Below are 19,553 nucleotides of genomic sequence, written 5' to 3' on the forward strand. Positions count from 1 at the left end.
CACCTCGAGTACGTGCGGACCTCCACCTCGAGTACGTGCGGACCTCCGTGGAGTGAAGTACGCCCAAGTATGTGGGGGCCTTTAGGGGAGGGTGAGAGTTTAGTATGGAGGGTAACACCCAGAGACGTAAATATGTAGACGCCTCGTTAAGTGGGATGGCCCGCTGCAGCGGTACGTCAGAGCGTCCACCATATTGGATGTGGCAGATCTGCCGGTGAACTAATACAAGGAGATGTCCTGAGCTTCATAAAGCACCGTTCTACAAAGTGTTTTATGTTAATACTGCCTGTCGTTCACACACACTAATATATTTAGAAAACAAACAGGCACCAAAGACAACACTTGTAACTTTTAACATGATTATTAAACATGTTTACTCCTTAAATATTTAGTTTAAAGGTAAGCACTAAACCAACATGCGTGTTGTTTGAGTGTTTACAACAACTAATGTGTGTAACACTATTACTGTGGTGATAAGTTTGGAAATGTTCATATTTAACGTTTAATCTGTGTTGATAACAACCGGATCCTGAAATGTAGATGTGACGTGGATTTTCTGACTCGAGCACTAACCTTCACATTTAACTGATTTTGATTAATCACATCCATGAACAATATTTACAGTAGTCCCTCACTACTTCGCGGTTTGTTTTTCGCGGACTCGCTCTATCGCAGTTTTTCAAAATAATATTGGACGTGACACAATTGGATGATCAATAGATGAGTCGCATGATCGGCATGGATATTTTTATTTAAAATTCATTATTTTAAATTATGTAGCACCTGCTGCACCTGCGTGCAGCCCACACTGCAGGCAGGAGAAACTTCCTGTAGCTCCTTCTCTGTCGATCTCCGTTCTGCAGCGGAGAAGTGGGCGTGGCCGAGAGCGCAGAGTGCACCCTGCGACTTTACAAGTTCTCCCACTTAGAAATCATGGAGGGTCTGAAACTTTCATCTTAGGTGCATGTCCACTGTGAGAGACATAATCCAAAAAAAAAAAATCCAGAAATCACAATGTATGATTTTTTAAAATAATTTATTTGTGTGTTGCTGCTGCAAATAAGTATTTAAACAGCTGCCAATCAGCAACAATTCTGGCCCTCAAAGACCTGTTGGTCTGCCTCTAAAAAGTCCACCTCCACTCCACTTATTATTCTATATTAGAAGCACCTGTTTGAGGTCGTCAGCTGCATGAAGACACCTGTCCACCCCACACAATCAGTAAGACTCCAACTACTAACATGGCTCAGACCAAAGAGCTGTCCAAAGACACCAGAGACTAAATTGTAGACCTCCACAAGGCTGGAAAGAGCTACAGGGCAGTTGCCAAGCAGCTTGGTGAAAAAAGATCAACTGTTGGAGCAACTATTAGAAAATGGAAGAAGCTAAACATGACTGTCAATCTCCATGCAAGATCTCACCTCGTGGAGTATCAATATTCCTAAGAAAGGTGAAGAATCCGCCCAGAACTACACGGAGGAGCTGGTCCATGACCTGAAGAGAGCTGGCACCACTGTTTCCATGGTTACTGTGGGTAATAAACTAAGACGTCACAGTTTAAAATCACGCATGGCACAGAAGGTTCCCCTGCTTAAATCAGCGCACGTCCAGGCCTGTCTTAAGTTTGACCATGACCATCTGGATGATCCAGAGGAGTCATGGGAGAAAGTTCTGTGGTCATATGAGACCAAAATAGAACTTTTTGGTTTTAATTCCACTCGTCGTGTTTGGAGGATGAAGAATGATGAGTACCATCCCAAAAACACCATCCCTGCTGTGAAGCATGGGGGTGGAAGCATCATGCTTTGGAGTGTTTTTCTGCACAAGAGACAGGACGACTGCACTGTATTAAGGAGAGGATGACCGGGGCCATGTAGTGAGAGATGTTGTGGAACAACCTCCTTCCCTCAGAGCATTGAAGATGGTCGTGGCTGGGTCTTCCAACATGACAATGATCTGAAGCTCACAGCCAGGAGAACCAAGGAGTGGCTCCATAAGAAGCAGATCAAGGTTCTGGAGTGGTCCAGCCAGTCTCCAGAGCAAATGGCGACCGAGGGAGCGTGCACGGGAGGACTTTAACAAGATTTTTTTTCATTCAACCTTTATTTAGACAGATAAATCACTTTGAGCCTAGAAGACTCATTTACAAGTGAGACCTGTTTAGACAGACAACAAAGTAGTGAAACGCGACACATGCAGGAATTTAATAAGGTTAATACTTAAAAACAATTATTTGTTTGCTGGAAGTTATAGCAGAGGTGTGTCTCAGTTGAACTTTTACTTCATAAATGCACTTTAATGGTCAAATCAGCTGCATTTTGTCGGGACGAAATGAAGTTGATCTGATGATTGCTTCAAACAGCGAGCAGGACGGAGGTGGGGTACGGCAAGCTGATTGTCATTAATATCTGGTGAACATTCTCAGTCATCCAGGACATGGTCAATTTAAAAAAGTTCAAGACAAACACAATAAAGTATAATAAATAAAGTCCACTTGTTTCTGTCTTGAATTTTTTTTAATTTGTCATTAATAGCCACTTTTACATATTACATGACACAATGACATGCTATACAGCTCGAGTGCCATCTAGCAGCTGAAAAATGGTAGTGTTCAATATTTTCAGTCAGCATGAATGAATGAAAACAGTCATGTCTCAGCTAAAAATTGGTTCATAAATATGGAAAAATCCATAAATACGTCTCTTAGGCCTGTATGTCGCAGGGCATAAAAATTATGCAAATAACTGCAACTTATAGGCCAGAAAATACGATACTTGTAGCTGGATGTCACTTTCACCACAGATCCTCCTATGTTTGTGTGTGTGTGTGTGTGTGGGGGGGGGGGTTGTTCCAAGTATGTTTTTTTGTGCTCTAACTGTTTGGTCTTAAAGTAGGCAGTAAATGGTAGCAGCAAAACGTAAAATGAGAAGAGTTGAGAGCTGTGAGGCTGCTGTTGCAGGAACAGGAGCTGGTTGCTCATTATGAGAAGAAGCAGAAGCAGCTGAAGCAGCTGTGTGTGGAGGAGGGCCAGCTGAAGCGAGCTCAGGCCATGAAGATGGACAAGGAGTGCAAGTACAACATTCGCAAGCAGAAGAAGAAGGAGATGAATGAGCAGCACATTCAGGAAGTGTTGGGGTACTCACTGCCGTCTCTTCACATGCACACAAACGTGCGCTGTCCACACATACAGAACCTGACTCAAACTGTAGGATCTTTATTGTCATTCGCATCACATGTGGTACATGAGGTGGAATGAAACTGTGTACTTAGGGTCCCAGTTACACTGAAAAATATCTCCAAACACGTTCAAGACTAAAACAACTGGACTTTATTTGTAAGAGAAGACGCTTCTCTGCTCATCCGAGGATCTTTCTCAGTTCAAAGAGCAGAGCGTGTGGGGTTCAGGTTATAAGGCTGAGATAAAATAAACGCACTTATTGTCGAGGAAAATCAACACAACAACTCACCTGTTCCTCTCATTGGTTCAGAGATACACGGAGAAAAGACACAATAATCAGTCAGAGAGATTCAAGTTAAACAGTGTTACCAACATTTATTAAAGCTTTCAGCTGAAAGGAGACGCTCTCACCCCAAACCAACAGAGATGCAACAAAAACCCAAGACGTGTCTGACCGGAGCTTCAGCTTCTTCTGTATTTAACACAAAAGCTCCACCCAGAGACGTGTCACACATTCTTACAGCTCTTTGTCTGAACTAGTTCAAACTGATGTCTTCATTTCCTGGAAGTCCTTTTATGGAGTTGTTTTATTATTTTCTTCTGCTGTTCCAGTTTACTGGTGATCTTGTCATCAGGTGGGACACACACCAGCAGCTCCCTGTTAGTTCATGTCCCGTACACAACAAACTCTAATACATTCTGTGACTTAGTTCAGTCTGTACTTGTTGATACCAAAAGACGAGCAGATCCAGATAAAGGACAAGATACAGTTGTGATACATGGAGCAATACAGCACAGCAGATAAGAGCGTCTTTACAATATGTAGATGGACAGTTCACACCTCACGTTAACAGTGGGGTCTCTTCAGGTCTTTGTTCCTCTAATCACAGACGAGGCCCCTCTGTTCCCATCAGGTGTGAAACTGACTGGGAATCAGTCTGAAAGTTTAATCACTCTTAAAGAGTGTCCCTTCTCTGTGAGGTGGAGGTGAACAGCTGAGTCTGGTCCTGAGGCTGACCAAGACTCGTCAAGTGAGAAAGTTCCTCGGCTCAGGAGAGAAACGTCTCGTTACAAAGAAAGTCCAGTTGTTTTTGCCCTGAACGTTTTTGGATGTATCATGTCCTGCATGACTGAGAATCTTCACCAGCACTCACAAATATAAAGTATAAAAAGAAACCGTATACAAGGATGTAAGATGCTAAACATTAATAATGTCAAATCACACGGTGCGTCAACGGCAGCCTGAACATGTTGAGTCTGTGTTCCAGGCACTGCAACCAAATCCACGAGAAGCGTGAGGAGATGGTGGACAGAATCCAGGAGATCTGTGGAGAGACGCAGCAGCTGAAGGCCAAGATGACGAGCCTGCGGGAGGTCTGCAGCAACGAGACGGAGAAGGCTCAGGTACAGCCGGCGCTGCGAGCTCTGACCGAAGGGTCCTGGTCTGAGGCTAACGTGTGCGTGCGTGTGTGCGTGCAGGTGCTGTATGACACTCTGTCAACGTCAATGGACGAGCTGCACAAGAGGATTGAGCTGCGCCTCGCAGACCTGAAACAGAATGTGAAGAACTCCTCACACTTGTAGACGTGATGTTTCAGACGTTCTCCTGCTGAATGTTCTCGTTGTTTCAGGTTCAGTCTGTTGAAGTTGCATCGACCAGCCTTTGTGCGTTTCACCGTCTGTCTTTCTAAGATGACCACGGCAAAATTAACACAATGTACTGAAACGAATCTGTGAAACACTTTTCTTAAAGAAGTGACGGAGCGTTTGGATGGACAAGTTTGACTCCATGTAAAAAGAAAACAGTTTTAGTTTTAGCACATTTTTTACTAACTCTTCGCCCTGGAACACGGTGTTGCTTAGAGAAATTATAATATTTAACTGCTTCCAAATAAACATTTAAAAATCACCATAAAACTAGTCAATCTTTGTTATCTCGTGAAATAAAATTTAAAAAATCTCATTAAAATTAATTTTTAAACATTATTTTACCTCTTTAAGGGTCTTTTGTTTAAGAAAACCACATTTGGGGGTTTGATTTTTTTAATAAAAATAAAAATCTTAAGGCACTTTGTAAAATGAAAAGTAATTCTGGATGGTGTTAACTTGTCTGAAGGGGATATAATGTTGTGGAGTTTTTAATGAAACAACAATTGAGGCTTATTTTCTCGCTTGCTGCTGGTCATGTGCTGTACACAGAATCTGTTTTAAGGAGCTCGAGGTGTTCGTGTCAGAGGGACGGACTCGTTCAGGTGTTCTCGTGTCCAGATGAGCAGCTCCGTCAGCCGAGCCTCCAAGAAACACGCGTGTTACGCTTTGTTTGATGTTTTGATATTACCCGTCACATCAGGTCAGATTGTAAGTTACTACATTTATCACCTGGACGTAAAAAACACTTTGCACATTGGGAAGCACGACTTACTTTTATAGTTTTATCTGTATGGAGTTATTAAATACTAAATGTTCTGATCAGTTAATTACTTTTTAAGGTCAAGCTTCTTTATTGTTATTCACATCACATGTGGTACATGAGGTGGAATGAAACTATACACATGGTCCCAGTTACATCCAAGAAAAATACAACTTGTAAAGAAAAACTGGTAAGATCCAAGATATAATAATACACTTCGTACAAAATAATGTTTCAAACAACAGCAGCACAAACTGAGCAGATGAACGAGCACAGCAGCAAGAAATAGATCAGCAGCATGAGATCAGCAGCATGGATAATCATCTCAACATCGGATTTTAATCAACTGCTTCAGGAGCCTTTTAAGGAGGAGCTTGTTTATAAAACTAGAGCTTTTGAACATGAAGGTGATTATTAATTATTTAGTGTAATAAAATCAATAAAGTTTTGTCTTTGACTTCAAATGTCTGGGATTATTTTAGCTTTTGAAGCTGAAGCAGGATCAGAAACAAACGGTGGATCACGATGTCTTCACTTCATTTTCAGGGTTTTCCTTAAATCTCTTTCGCGCTGCGCGGGTCTGCATGTTCTTCTGTCCAGTCAGAAGTCCTCCTCCTCCTCCTCCTCCTGCTCAGGTCACGCTGAAGCTCTCCATCCGGTGCTGGGTGGTCCGTTCGGGTCTTCAGGGCAGTGTCCAGTTCTGCACTTGTTACTTTAGTACTCGTGTTGTTCTCTTTGTACTTTAAATGTTGTGTGGAACAGGTCTCTCTTGTAAACGAGTCCTCGTGGCTCAGTGAGCCTGTAAATAAAGGTTGAATGAAAAAACTAAAGGAGCGCACGAGGACGGTGCTCGGGGTCTGGCCTCGTGCGCTCCTGCAGGCTCCGAGCCCCAGGAGGCAGACCGGGTCTGGGACGGTGAAAACAAATTTTTAAAAACGTTTTGTGTATAAATTTTTATTTGTTTTAATCTGTGAAGATTAAAAAATAAACTGCCAGCTAGAAATCTGAAGTTAACTCGGCTGAAAAATCACAAGACACAAAATTATTGGATCTCAGGAACATTTCCCTCAAACGTTTCAAGAGACGGTTCAACTTTATTCTAACCCACAGACGTACAACTCACAAAACAACAATTCAACTTTAAAGCAAAGATAAAATAATCTGTACAAGAAACAAAAGCACACGTTTAAATTGAACGATAAAAGTGACACGATGAGTAAATCCATCAAACGAAGTAAAACTAAGTTTAAATACAGATGTTTTTGTAGAATCTGGTTAATCAAAGATTTAACGGTGAACTAAAGTTCATTAACAGGATTCATATAAAAATGTTTAATTTGATCATTTTAATAATCTGTACTCTAATTTACCAAAAATTAAAATTCTCACGTGTACTGAAACATGTTTCGGGGTCTTACCACGAGCTGGTCAGGCGCGTGACGTCACTGTTTGAACTCTGAATCCGCCCATTACAACCAGTACTGAGAGTTTAGTGGAAACGACTCCCGGCAGTTTCACGGTTGTTAACAGCTCGTTCAACCAGCCGTGCTCTGCTGTTTGTTTACATCCTTGGAGGTGGACGAAGCTAAAAAAATGTCAGCCATGATGTCGGTTATTGGCGGTCGCCTTTCCCTCCCAGTATCTGTATACTGGGATTGTATAATTGACAAGAATGTAGTAACTGAGCTAAGTAGATCATTTGAAAATAATTAAAATGAAGTAGAAGAATGTTTAGGTTGTGTCAGAAAACATGTTTTCTCACTGCACCAAAATAAATGAACAAATAAAACCATTAAAAATAAAATGTGGCTGATTCCCTCTAAGATCTTCCAAGGGCTAAAGGAATGGTGCATTCAGGTGAAATGGGACGTTCTGAAACTACTGTTAATAATTATTGGTACGCAGATGTGCTTAGCGGCCGTCTTCGTGTGCTGGTCCATCTTTAGGTCTGTCCTCAGAGCTGGGGCGAGTCCTGGTCTTCAGGAGGAGCAGCTGAGATTTGTAATCTTTCAGCTGGCTTCTGACCGAGCGCAGCTCCTTCCGCAGCTCGTTGATTTCAGTGATGAGAGTCGCGTTTTCCTGTGGAGACCACAGTCGGGGTTAGAGTGGAGCTCAGAAAGGAAAAACACTTTGAGCAGAGATTCTGGTGTTAAATGGTCCGTTTGACGTGGTTAGAATGTCACCGTGCCCTGACCAGGTCCTGCTGAGCCTCCTGATCGGGTACAGCCACTAACTTCAGCGTTTTGGGTGTGAAACACCAACACAAAGCAACAGCCGAAGGAAGTCGGTCAATGAGTGAGAACGTAGGTCTAACCACAGATTAAGGCCTGGATCTTGGCTGGTCTTGGCATTCCAACCAACTGGTTTATCTGGTCTCATGTGAACCATTCCACTGTGGTTCTGGCTGGATGTTTTGGGTTGTCCTTCTGAAACGTGAACTTCCACCTCTCAAATGTTCTGCAGGTTTTCTTCCAGTATTTAGCTCCATCAGCTCTGCCCAGCTGCCCTGTCCCTGCTGAACAACAGCATCCCCACAGCATGATTCTGCCACCACCATGTATCACAGTGGAAATGCTGAGTTCAGGCTGATGTGCACTGGTATTTTGGGCTTATCAGTACCTTCCACATTTCCAGTTACCCATTAAGGCATAAGGATAGTGAAGATAGTCAAAGGACCCGTGAAAGGAGACGGCGGGCTCCCCGTGGCTGTGCTGTCCAGTACAGAGCGCACGTCGACCAGCCAGTGTCGGGACACGTTCCTGCATCTGTGTGAAACAGCACTTCTCTGTTCACAACAAAGATGACCAACTTCCTCATGATCTACTGAAAAACATCCACCTGACAACTTGTGCTGCTTCTTGCTCCTGTTGTGTGGTGCGCTGCAGAGGAACGACTTACAGGAGCTCTGACCAGCTTCTGGTGTAGAGTATATTTATGGATTCATCTTTATTTAAGCACATCCTGTTGAGAACACGCATCTCTTGTGCAAGGTCCTCCTGGGCCTGAAGGCAGCTTAACGTTTTAGACTGGAAGGAGAAACCAGAGTAAACCCACTAAAAACGAGGAGAACATGCAAACTCCATACAGAAAGATCCCAGCTCCAAACCGGGGATTGAACCCAAGACCTCTTGCCGTTACGCAACAGTGCTAACCACGAAGCCGAAAGTTTCAAATCTCCGTGCAAAAACTAACTTTCTCTTGTCAAGTCTGAAGCAGCCTCACCTGGTTATTGTATTTTTTATGCAAATGAAACATTCACTGCTAAAAACAACGTGTTGGTGCAATACAACACTGACAAAACGAAACCGCTACACCAGTGCACGACGCCGTCGCGTTCTTAACATCCATGTCATCATCAGAGCACCATCAGGAAGTGGTGGTGCAGAGGTTAGAGAAGGTGGGCCTGTTATCAGATGGTCACCGGTTCGACTCCCTAGACCGTCAACACCGAAATGTGGGTCGAAAAGGTGAAACACCCACACCTGCCTCCACCCTCATTTGCCCCGATCTGGGCCCTTGAGCAAGGCACTTAACCCCCACCATCTGCTCCCACAAACAGGCCTCTCTTGAAACTGAGTCCTCATGACTCAGAGACTACTTGTATGAATAAAGGTCAAATAAAATTAAAAATAAACAAACATCAGTCCAATAGTTTCCTCAACCCGTATGACGGCATCGCTGCAAAAATGACCAGTTCCTTCAACAGAACATTTTTGTCTGTGCAACTATTAAAGTGCCCTAAATTTATTTAGTTTTTAAATGTGGTGAGTTCCTGAAATGAAAGATTGTTTTAATGCAGTTAACTCATAAAATGTCTCGAGTTCCTGGGTTTGAAAAGTAAAAATCAGAATAATGAGGAGTAAATGCAAACTTGCTGTGCTAAAATGTTCGGCTACTACTGGAGTTCTTTCTTGGATGTTTTTTGAGAAAAGATCATCACAGTTTTAGATTTTCAACACCTTCATAAGTGAAAGGTAGTGCTGACAGGATGCTTATGCTCTGATTACTGTTTGTAGTAAAAACAATCCTAAAGCTGTTAGTGCTTTTGTGCTACCCTTTTTTAGTATGTAAGAACAAAACCAACAACATCCTTGGTCCAAAGGAAAAGTCCTGTAATGACCAGTTTGAATTAACTGATCATACTGACACTGCGTGCAGCTGAGCCCAGCATAAGAATTGCCTGCGTCGTTCTTTTCTATGCACGTCCACCAAACAACACACGCCTCAACTTATGACCCTCGGCACATTTGACAGTTTGGGTCAAAATACAATCATTGTAAAGCAACAGTACAATTACTTGTTCATCATTTCTCATCTGGCAACCCTGTGAAACTGCAGCATTCCCATTTTAACCTGCTCATTTTCTGTTCATTTGTCCCAGTAAACAGAAAAACCACTAACGTTTGCGGGGGTTGGTCCTGTGTAAACAGGGCCCGAGTTAATTAGTCCAACATTTTTTCCATCGGTGGTAACGAAGTATTCTTGTGTTTCTTACCTTCATGATCTTGACGTAGACTTTCTCGTGCCCCTCTGAAGATTTTGCCAGCTTCATCTTCAGGCTGTTGATCGTCTTCTCTCGCTGGTCACAATGGCGGCAGAAAGCGTTCTGAATATCATCTGCACTGACCTCCTTGTGGGGGGAGACACGTCTAAATACAGAAACTTATGTCTTTCTTGGAATGTACATAAAAGTTGTTGTTTTAGTAGCAAGTGGAGAACTTTCGCTTCATGAACAAAGATCTACATGAACACTACTCACGTGGTCAGAATATCGAGCGTAGCGAGCATAAATCATCTGGATGCTGTCTTTCAGTTTTTTGGGTTCCTGGATTAAGCCAACACACATATGGAGGTCCGACTGAAGTCGCTTAAGAAGTGTCTCCTGATCTTTCACCTGCTCACACAAAAATGTGTAACAATACATATAAAATCTGAGACAAACCAAGTACGTACCCTGTTATTACCCAGTACAAACCCTGTAAGTACGTGCCAAGTACATATCCTACAAGTACCACTATGTGACTTCCAGTTATGTAGCTGGTAAGTGGTGTACAGCAACCAGGTACAAATCAAGTAAGTACCCATTACATGCATACTAGTTACAAACCTGGTATTTACAATGTAAGTACACAGTAAAGAACCAGTGTTTACCCCATATTTAGCAGGTATGTACCCGGTAAGTACAAGACAAGAAAATCCCACAGTCTTTCAAATAAAAGATAACCTCTATGCTTACTGGGTCAAGATGCCCACAAGTATCAAATACATACACAATAAGTACCAGTTAAGTACACAATACGTAGCCTGTTAATACCTGGTCTGTACCCAGTAATTATCCAATTTGTACCCAGGTATATATGTGGTACTTAACGGGGGAAAAAACCTATATGTAACAGGTGAGGACTGGGTATGTAGGCAGCAGGTGAGGACGTCCACCTGTGTAATATCGCTAAAATTAGAAACATCTTCTCTGAAAATGATGCGGAAAAACTGGTTCATGCATTTATAACATTTAGACTTGACTTTTGAAATGGTTTATTATCTGGATGTTCAAAAATTATTTAAAGTCTTCAGTTGATCCAAAATGCTGCTGCCAGAGTCTTAACTGGAGTTGTTGGGAGAAATCATCTCTCTCCATCTTTAGCTGCTCTCCATTGGCTCCTTGTCAAATTCAGAATTGAATTCAAAATCTTGCTTCTAAACTACAAAGCTCTCAACAACCTAGCTCCATCTTATATTAGATATATTACTGTTACATATTTTCCTAACAGAGCACTTTGCTCGCAGACTGCAGGTTTACTTGTGGTTCCTCGTTTCCAAAGGCAGAATGAGAGGAAGATCTTTCAGTTATCAGGCTCCTCTCTTGTGGAACAAACTTCAAATTTCTGTCCATAAGGCTGACACATTGTCCAGGTTTTAAGATTAGGCTTAAAAGGATTAAAAAAGAAGGATTAAAAAGAATTACTTCAAAAGAAGGATTCTTCATAAAATGAAGAACATTATAGACAACCCTCAGCATCCTCTTCATCAGACTGTCATACAACAACAGACTGTCATACAACAACAGAGTGTCTTCAGTCAGAGGCTTCTTCAGATCCGTTGTAGGACAGACGCTACAAGAGATCCTTCCTGCCCACAGCATCAGCATCTAGAACAACTCATTAATGAAACCAGGATGATGAATTACCACAACATATAATTTCCCTCTGGGATTAATAAAGTATTTTTGAATTGAATTGAAAATGTTCCTTTTGGACTAACCTGTATAAATAAAGGTTGAATAATTCTAAAGAGACTAATCAGAGCTTTATCACATTCATACACTGATGGGACACACATCACAGGCAATGAGGGGTTCAGTGTCTTGCCCATGGACACTTCAGCATGTGACTGCTGGTGGATTCGAACCCCCAACTCTTGCATTGGAGGACGACTGCTCTAACCACTCAGCCACAGCCGATACTTTCCTTTTTGATAAATCCTAGAGTTAGGGTGGCCTTGTTACATTGCTATAGACTTAGACTACTGGAGGGCAAATGGACCACATTTCTTAAAATGAATTGTTAAAATTGAATAGTTTTTATTTGATATTATTTCTGTTTTAACATGTGATTCTCAACCTGCCATTGTGTATCCGTTCCTCCTTCCTGTCCTCTCAAACCCAGCCGGTCGAAGCAGATGGTCGCTTGTCCTGAGTCTGGTTCTGCAGGAGGTTTCTTCCTCATGAGGGAGATTCTCCTTTCCAATGTTGACTGCTTGCTCAAGATGAGAGTCTGCGATGACGTTAAACTAAAAGCAGTCTGCTTCTCAGATAAATGCTGCTAACTTACTTTTATGCATATGAATGTTTCTGTACAGCACCTTGAGATGATTTCTGCTGTAACTTGGCATGATATAAATGAACTGAATTGACTTGGTTATGGCAGAAGGTGAGGACTGGGTATGTAGGTAGCAGGTAGTAACTGGTTGTGTAGGTAGCAGATAATAATGTGGTATGTAGCCAGTATGTAGTAACTTGGTATTTAGTCAGCAGGTAGTGACTGGGTATGTAGGTAGTAGATAGTGACTGGGTATAGACAGCAGGTGATGACTGGGTATGTAAGTAGCAGGTTGTGAGAGAGCTCTAGTAGAGTGCTGTATGAATGGGTCAATGAGGGCACAGATTGTAGTGTAAAGCACTTTGAGTATCTTGAAATAAGATAGAAAGGCGCTATATAAGTACAGTCCATTTACCATTTACAATAAGTAGCAGGTTGTGACTGGGTATGTATATAACAGATAATAACTTGGTATACAGGCAGCAGGTAGTAAATAGGTTTGTTGGCAGCAGATGAGTACTAGGTTTGTGTCAGTCGGTGTGGGTATGTGGGTCAGTGGGTCTGTGTCAGTCAACCTAAAGTTGTTTAAAAAACAACAGTATTCTTGTTTTTCCTGAAATCTGATTTAAAGCTTCAATAGTATGTCAGGTAAAGATGTGGGCTTTTTTTTTTTTTTACATTTTATTTTTAATCTTTTCATGTTTTTGTCGCTGCACTTACAAAGAAGTTGCATTCTTTCACTACAACAGATGGCTGAAGCTGAGACCCAGTAAACACAAAAAGAACAACAGAGTATTTTGGATTTTATGTGTGCAAGTGCTGACTTTTTGCATCTCCTTGTGCAGTTCTTTGTCTTTGGTCCTCAGTTTCAGCCCCAGGTCTGACACAGTGAGCTTCAGCTGAGAACTGCTCCTGTCCATCTCCACCAGCTCCTTCTCCAACTGTTAAAAGAGTAGAACAGTCACATCACTGTTTATCCAAGTCTGTGTGAAGGCTTTCATCCGCTCATTTCTTTTAGCTTTTTCATCAGTCCTGGTGACTGAAAAAAGTTTCATTTTAATATTAGCACTATTGTATGAAAACAATAATTGTGTTATTCTAGTCCACACTAAAAACCGTATTAATGCTAACAACCAGGACTACAGGAAGATCATGATTTTCATGTATTTTATTATAAAAATAATAATCTGTGATATATATGATGAAGATTATGCATAACAAAAGTTAACTGAATAACAAATAGCTTTGCATCAAAGGTCTAATTGATTATTCAAATTAGTGAAACTTAAAAGGCAGATTTTAGACTGGTTTCTGTTTGTGAAGTGGTTAAAATTTGTGTCTAAGGTGAGCTAAGCTTGTCTGATAAGTTGTGATGTAGGGTCACCAGAAAGTCTCTGTCCTACCAGGATGAGATGGTTCCGACAGCTGCTTAAATGGTACCAGCCTCACAATGTTCCGGTTAACTGAGAGGCTGAAGTCTCCTCAAACTTCACCTGTCATCATTAGAGGGTCAAAGGTCCATATGGTCGTCAGCTGGGATTCACCACTCTGTTGTGTGATGGTTGCCTGGTAGACAACTCTCAGGTTAATGCCTGGTTCTGGTTCTGGTTAAGCTGGGTTTCTTCTCTCTCCAGTTCTTTGTGCAGAAGCGTGTCTCTCTGGAGTTTTCTATTCAAAGCTACAGTGAAGTCTTCGGAGCATCTCCCAAGCGTGTGTTTTCTCCCAAGCTTTTCTTAGAAGAAGTGAAACTTACTGTTGAGCTAAAACAGAGATGAAGGTCCGCCTCTCGGAGGGGTGATCCTAACTTTTGGCCTATTAAATAAATCTAGAATCCCTTTTCTCTGCCTTAAAAGTTTTCCTTTTAAAAGAGAAAATAAGACAAATGTATTATCTTAAAGAAATATTACTTAAACCACACATTTTCATGAATAAACATTCAGGTATGACATATTTAGAATTAAACTTAAAACATAATGTTTCACCAAAGGTGTCGCTGTCCATCTCCTGAAAAGGAATGTCATTAAACAAAGGGTGTTGTCTTCATGGGAACGAGTCTGGGAGAAATACTCCTTTTTGATAAAGGGGAGTTATCAACGTAGTGAGTTCGGATGTTTCAAAAACTCCGAGGTCAGTTGAACCAAAACTCTTATTAAAACGATCTGTCTGTTTCATGGGAAATGAGTTCATATTGGCAGTGAAGTTAACACAGTGACATTTTTTTAATATTACATTTACATTAGTGTCAACTAAGAAGTTTGTGAGTGAAGCTGAATATTTATAAAACAATTTCTGTTCCCAAGGGAATAGATGAATCTTATTTTAACAGTTTCAAACACAAAACACAGAATTGATGTTTGTTTAAGGTGAGGTGAACTCTTTTTTTTGTTTGAGCTGAGGTGTTCTTTTTCTGAGTTGGTGTTCCCCTACATGAATGTGGCCCTTGCAAGTAAAGCTGGTTTAAAAAATGTTCACCTGCTGTGAGTTGTGGGTCATTTGAATAAACAATGTTAGAGAATGAGTTTTTTTTTTTTTCCCTAACAGTCACCATAGATCCATCTTTGGCCACCCCAATCATTTGAAAAAACTATACTTTCAAGCAATATAAAAACTAGAACACATAGTTTCCACAAATCAGATAGGTGTTTGGTTTACAAACAGTATATGATGGTGGCCATTGTCAAGTGATGTGCATTTCAGGTAAAGTATGAAGTCAGTTCTCATGACCTAAAAGAAGGTTAAGAGCAGTACAAACCACAGATTCCTATGTATGTGTTCTGAAAAAGCAAGAATGGTTTATTTACTAAAACTTCTGAAAAAGCAAGAAAGTTTATTTACTGAAACAAGTCTATATAATAGTATGTAACAGTGTGTGAAGTCTTTCTAATGTACTATGTTTTAAGAGTGTGAAATCCTATGAATTAAGACTTAATCAATCAATGTTGAGTCACCACAGGAAGTGGAAGTCTGAACAGATGGCCAGGCCAGTAAGAGGAAAAAGAGGAAGTTATCTGTAGAAAAAGAAGAAGTTATCTGCAGAAAACAGGAACAAGTTTCCTTAAGTGAAGAGGCTCTCTCAGAAAAAGAGGAAGCTCTCTGCAGGAAAAACAGACCTAGTGGCAGCCAAAGATAATTTTAGCAATGATAGTGACGTTGAGCATGTGATCTGATGTAGTAGAATAGTCTGTATCCAGGGCTGTTGCTATGCAGAAATTACGCAATGAGCAGACAAATGTATAAAAAGGCTCAGCATTAACGACCGGGGCTGAAGCACTTGGAGAGTTTTAAAGGACAGTTCATTGACACATTCAGCAACTTAAAGGAACTTGAAGATCTGAAGAGAAGAATAATTTTTCTCAGCTCAGCCCAGACCTGAAAGCCAACTCAAGTTTCCAAGATTGGATTTTATTGAATGTAGTATGAAATATTCTTTAAAAGCAACTGAGGGATGATTGTCACCAGCTTCATCATTCAAGGATCCCCTTTGACAAGGGGTCTTCGAGAAAAGATGGTATGACACATACTAATAGATGTCCTAAAATAAAATAAAATAATCAAAATCGCTTATAGCTATATACACCAGTAAAACGTTAAGACTCTTGACAACATTTTGAGTTATGGGGATTTACATGTTATATTAAAGTTGGTATTTTTAAAGTCTTAATTAATGCATTTTAGGAGAGTTTCCCTATTTTTGCTGCATTGTAATATATCTAGGCAGAAGAAGTCTAAGATTTCGGTCTCTTCTCCCAACCTCGAGATGCCGTGATGAAGAGATGGCGAGTACAGCAGGTGGGTCTGCAGGTGTGTCGCCCCCACCTTCGCCAAGCTCTGGAAGGACAGGCGAGTTGGCTCTGGGGACAGATATTCTGGCTTCAATTAAATCAAAATTCATAGCGATTATTAGAATGGAAATAAAAGCGGCTCTAACGGATGATTTTAATTTTATCAAGAGCGAACTGAAAGCAGTCCGAGTAGAGCTTGCTAATACCATTGCAGGCCTCAGAGTGGAGTTTGACCGAATTAAACTGGATGTTTCGCAGAACAGTCTATCCTTATACTTGGATAAAATTTAAAAAAACTACGTGAGACGGTGAAAGAGTTGAAGAGTGAAGTTGATGAGCTTAAGAGATAAACTCCATGCTCAATAATCCAGGTATACAATCCAACAATTTTCAGTCAGGCCATCTGGACAGTTTTTTTTTTTTTGTGCTGAAACGTTTCACCTTCCATCCAGAAGGCTTCATCAGTCAAGGAAACACACAACAAAACTGATTCTTCCCCCAAACAGCTTACTCCAAAGTGGAACAAGCCAGTTATGTTGGTGCTAAGATGGTATCTTTGGTATGCCCCCTTCTCCGGTGCCGGCCCTCTTCCTTGTCGACAGTCATGTCAAACTGGTTCAAAACCAACAAAGTCCACGCTCAATCCGTTTTGTGTGTTTCCTTAAAATGCTAATGGAAGCCCTAAAATTGAGCAAATTGCCGCTGATTTATTATGTGTACCGACACCTGGCAGAAGAGGCTCAGATGGGAGATCAGGAGTTGTCATGGCCAGGCTTCATTATCATCAAGAACATGTGGAAATATGGTGGGCACACATCGGTGACCTGGTCCAGTTGTAGGGTCAAGAGACAAACATGTAGCATTAACACAGTATGAACAACATTCAGGAATTGTTTCTATAAGAACAATATCAAATATTTTACATGAACTGTAACATTGCTTTGCCTACGAGGAAATGTAAAGTTTGGTACAAACACCTGCATCCTCACCAACTTTTATAGATGCACCATTGAGAGCCTGGTGACAGGCTGCATCACAGGGTGGTACATGAACTGCACAAGTCAGAGCCGGAAAGCTCTACAGAGGGTGGTGCAAACAGCAGAGGACATCACTGGTAGCAGTCTCCACACCATCCAGGACATCTACCACAGCCGATGTCTGCGTAAAGCACACCACATCATTAAGGACCACACCCACCCAGCACAAGGATTCTTCCATCTACTACCCTCAGGCAGATGATACAGGAGTCTGCCATCACGCACGAAAAGACTCAAAGACTCAAAGACAGTTATTGTCCACAAGCTGTCAGATTACTGAACTCTCAGTAAATAACACTGAACAACTGGCAATAACTTTGCACTAAGTCACATCTGTGACAACTAATATGACTAATATTAGCTTGTGACACTTAATATTTTATTGTTAATGCATTATGTGGCTGTATCATGTATGCATCTACCTTACCATCATAATTCATTTCAATGTTACTCACTACCTGTGCAATAATCTGTTACACAACCTGTGTAGTTTATGTTAGTTATGTGCAGTATACATAATGTGAATTTAAGCTTATATTACTACCTTGAAATACTTATTCATACAAATTCATTCTACTTGCATCATTATATTCTACTATGTTGTTTACTATTTTTTCTTTAGGACCTTGTAAATATTGTATTTACTTTTTTACTTTTTGGTACTTTATTGAAAGCTTTAGTATTTCTTGTTTGTTTGTTCATTGTTTTAGTGAGTCAAATCAGTTCTTTGAATATTTCATTGTACTGTTAACCTTGTGTTAACCTGCATATGACAAATAAACATAACCTGAATTAAGCATTAACCTTTAATTCAACCATTAAGCATACAATGTAATTATGACAGAAAATGGAGGATTTACCTGCAGTTACTTTTGTAGAGATGAGGATGTGGTAGCTACTTCCTGTTTATAACTTGTGATCAGCTGATGGGGTTGGTCCCCAGATTTTTACATGTTTTTCAAACTCCATTTAATTTTTGAAAAATAATAAACTGTATCCCACCCTTTAAACTCTCAGGGTAACACGTGTCTGGATTGCCTGTTCGCCACTGACACCGTTTAACCATTTTGTTCTAGTGATTTTTCACAAACCCCTCTGACTGTAAAGCGTCCAGGCTGCAGCCTCAGGTAAGGGGCATTTACCTTTGGGACAAATTGAGGTTATCGAATGGTCATTTGCTGACACGTCTACTGGATTGATTGACAGGTTGTGCAGAGGAGCTGACTTGTGAAAAAAGAAAAAACAACGAGAGCTGCAGCCGGTCCTCCGGTGGAGGCGGGGCAGCCCAGGAGCAGCAGTAGCGTGTTCTGTGTTTATATGTTGTTAATAAAAAGTTCTAAAAAATAAATAAATAAAAATAGTGAGCGCCGGCCCTGCAGCCCACAAATCAAACCGGCCCACCGGGAATTCTCCAGACCGTCCCGATTGGCCACTCTAGACCTGAATATGAGCATTTTTCTCCTTTTTTCTCTTTTTGTTTTTACTTCTATATTTTGTATTGAATATTAGGGAGTGGTGGCACAAAGGGTAGTGGGTCTGTGATCCGAACTTTGCTAGTTCATCTTTGGTACCAACAACATCAAAATGTCGGTGGGATAGGTGAAGCACCCACACCTCCCTCCACCCTCATTTGCCCCACTCTGGGCCCCTGAGCAAGGACCTCAACCCCCACCATCTGCTCCCCAGCGCACCCCAGATAGCAGCTCTCTGCTCCACACAGAGGGCTGTGGTAGCTCAGTGGTCTGTGGTTGCATCAGGAAGAGCATCTGGTGTTAAAAAATAAATAAAAATTGCCAAGTCTTTATGCAACTTAGTTTGCTGTGGCCACCTCTGAAGAAGGGAGCAGCCGAAAGAAAAATCTTCTTCTTTTAGCGTTTCCCTCTTCAGGGGTTGCCACGGCGAGTCATCCTCCTACAGCTCACTCTGTCCTCTGCATCCTCTGTCCTCATTCCACCTCCATATCCTCTCTAACTGCATCCATATATCTCCTCTTTGACCTTCCTCTTTCTTTTTCCTGGCAGCGGCATTTCTAACATCCTTCTACCAATATACCCACTGTCCCTCTTCTGGACATGTCCAAACTATCTCAGTCTGGCCTCTCTAACTTTATCTCCCAGTTGTTCAACCCAGTGGTGTTGTCTACATGATACGCTGGTATATGCCATATACCCACTAGAAAAACTTGGGAATTTCCGTATACCCACTTAAAAGTGCCCAGTGATACGTGACATATATGGTAATTGGGTATGTGTCATTGATATGTTGAAACATTGAAACGTCTGGGCCAGTGGTCAGGGCGAAATGCATCGTAAATGGTCTCAGAGAACA

The 19,553-nt window shown here is 41.3% G+C and overlaps 2 protein-coding genes across 2 annotated transcripts in view; one reads left to right on the plus strand and one right to left on the minus strand.

Moving 5' to 3' along the window:
* The window catches only part of nuf2 (UF2 component of NDC80 kinetochore complex), a 27,446-nt gene extending 22,684 nt beyond the window's left edge, over positions 1–4,762 (plus strand). Inside the window, exons 11-13 of the mRNA XM_037679077.1 lie at positions 2,960–3,135; positions 4,447–4,582; positions 4,658–4,762. Of these exons, the coding sequence (XP_037535005.1) occupies positions 2,960–3,135; positions 4,447–4,582; positions 4,658–4,762 (417 nt within the window). The remainder of the gene's footprint in view (positions 1–2,959; positions 3,136–4,446; positions 4,583–4,657) is intronic.
* Positions 4,763–7,499: 2,737 nt separating this feature from the next.
* The window catches only part of cfap57 (cilia and flagella associated protein 57), a 72,674-nt gene continuing 60,620 nt past the window's right edge, over positions 7,500–19,553 (minus strand). Inside the window, exons 17-20 of the mRNA XM_037679078.1 lie at positions 13,231–13,347; positions 10,339–10,482; positions 10,084–10,218; positions 7,500–7,667 (exon numbers count right to left, since the gene is read on the minus strand). Of these exons, the coding sequence (XP_037535006.1) occupies positions 7,500–7,667; positions 10,084–10,218; positions 10,339–10,482; positions 13,231–13,347 (564 nt within the window). The remainder of the gene's footprint in view (positions 7,668–10,083; positions 10,219–10,338; positions 10,483–13,230; positions 13,348–19,553) is intronic.

The sequence above is a fragment of the Nematolebias whitei genome, chromosome 7, assembly GCF_014905685.2.
Source record: "Nematolebias whitei isolate Nwh7 chromosome 7, NemWhi1, whole genome shotgun sequence".
Taxonomy (NCBI): domain Eukaryota; kingdom Metazoa; phylum Chordata; class Actinopteri; order Cyprinodontiformes; family Rivulidae; genus Nematolebias; species Nematolebias whitei.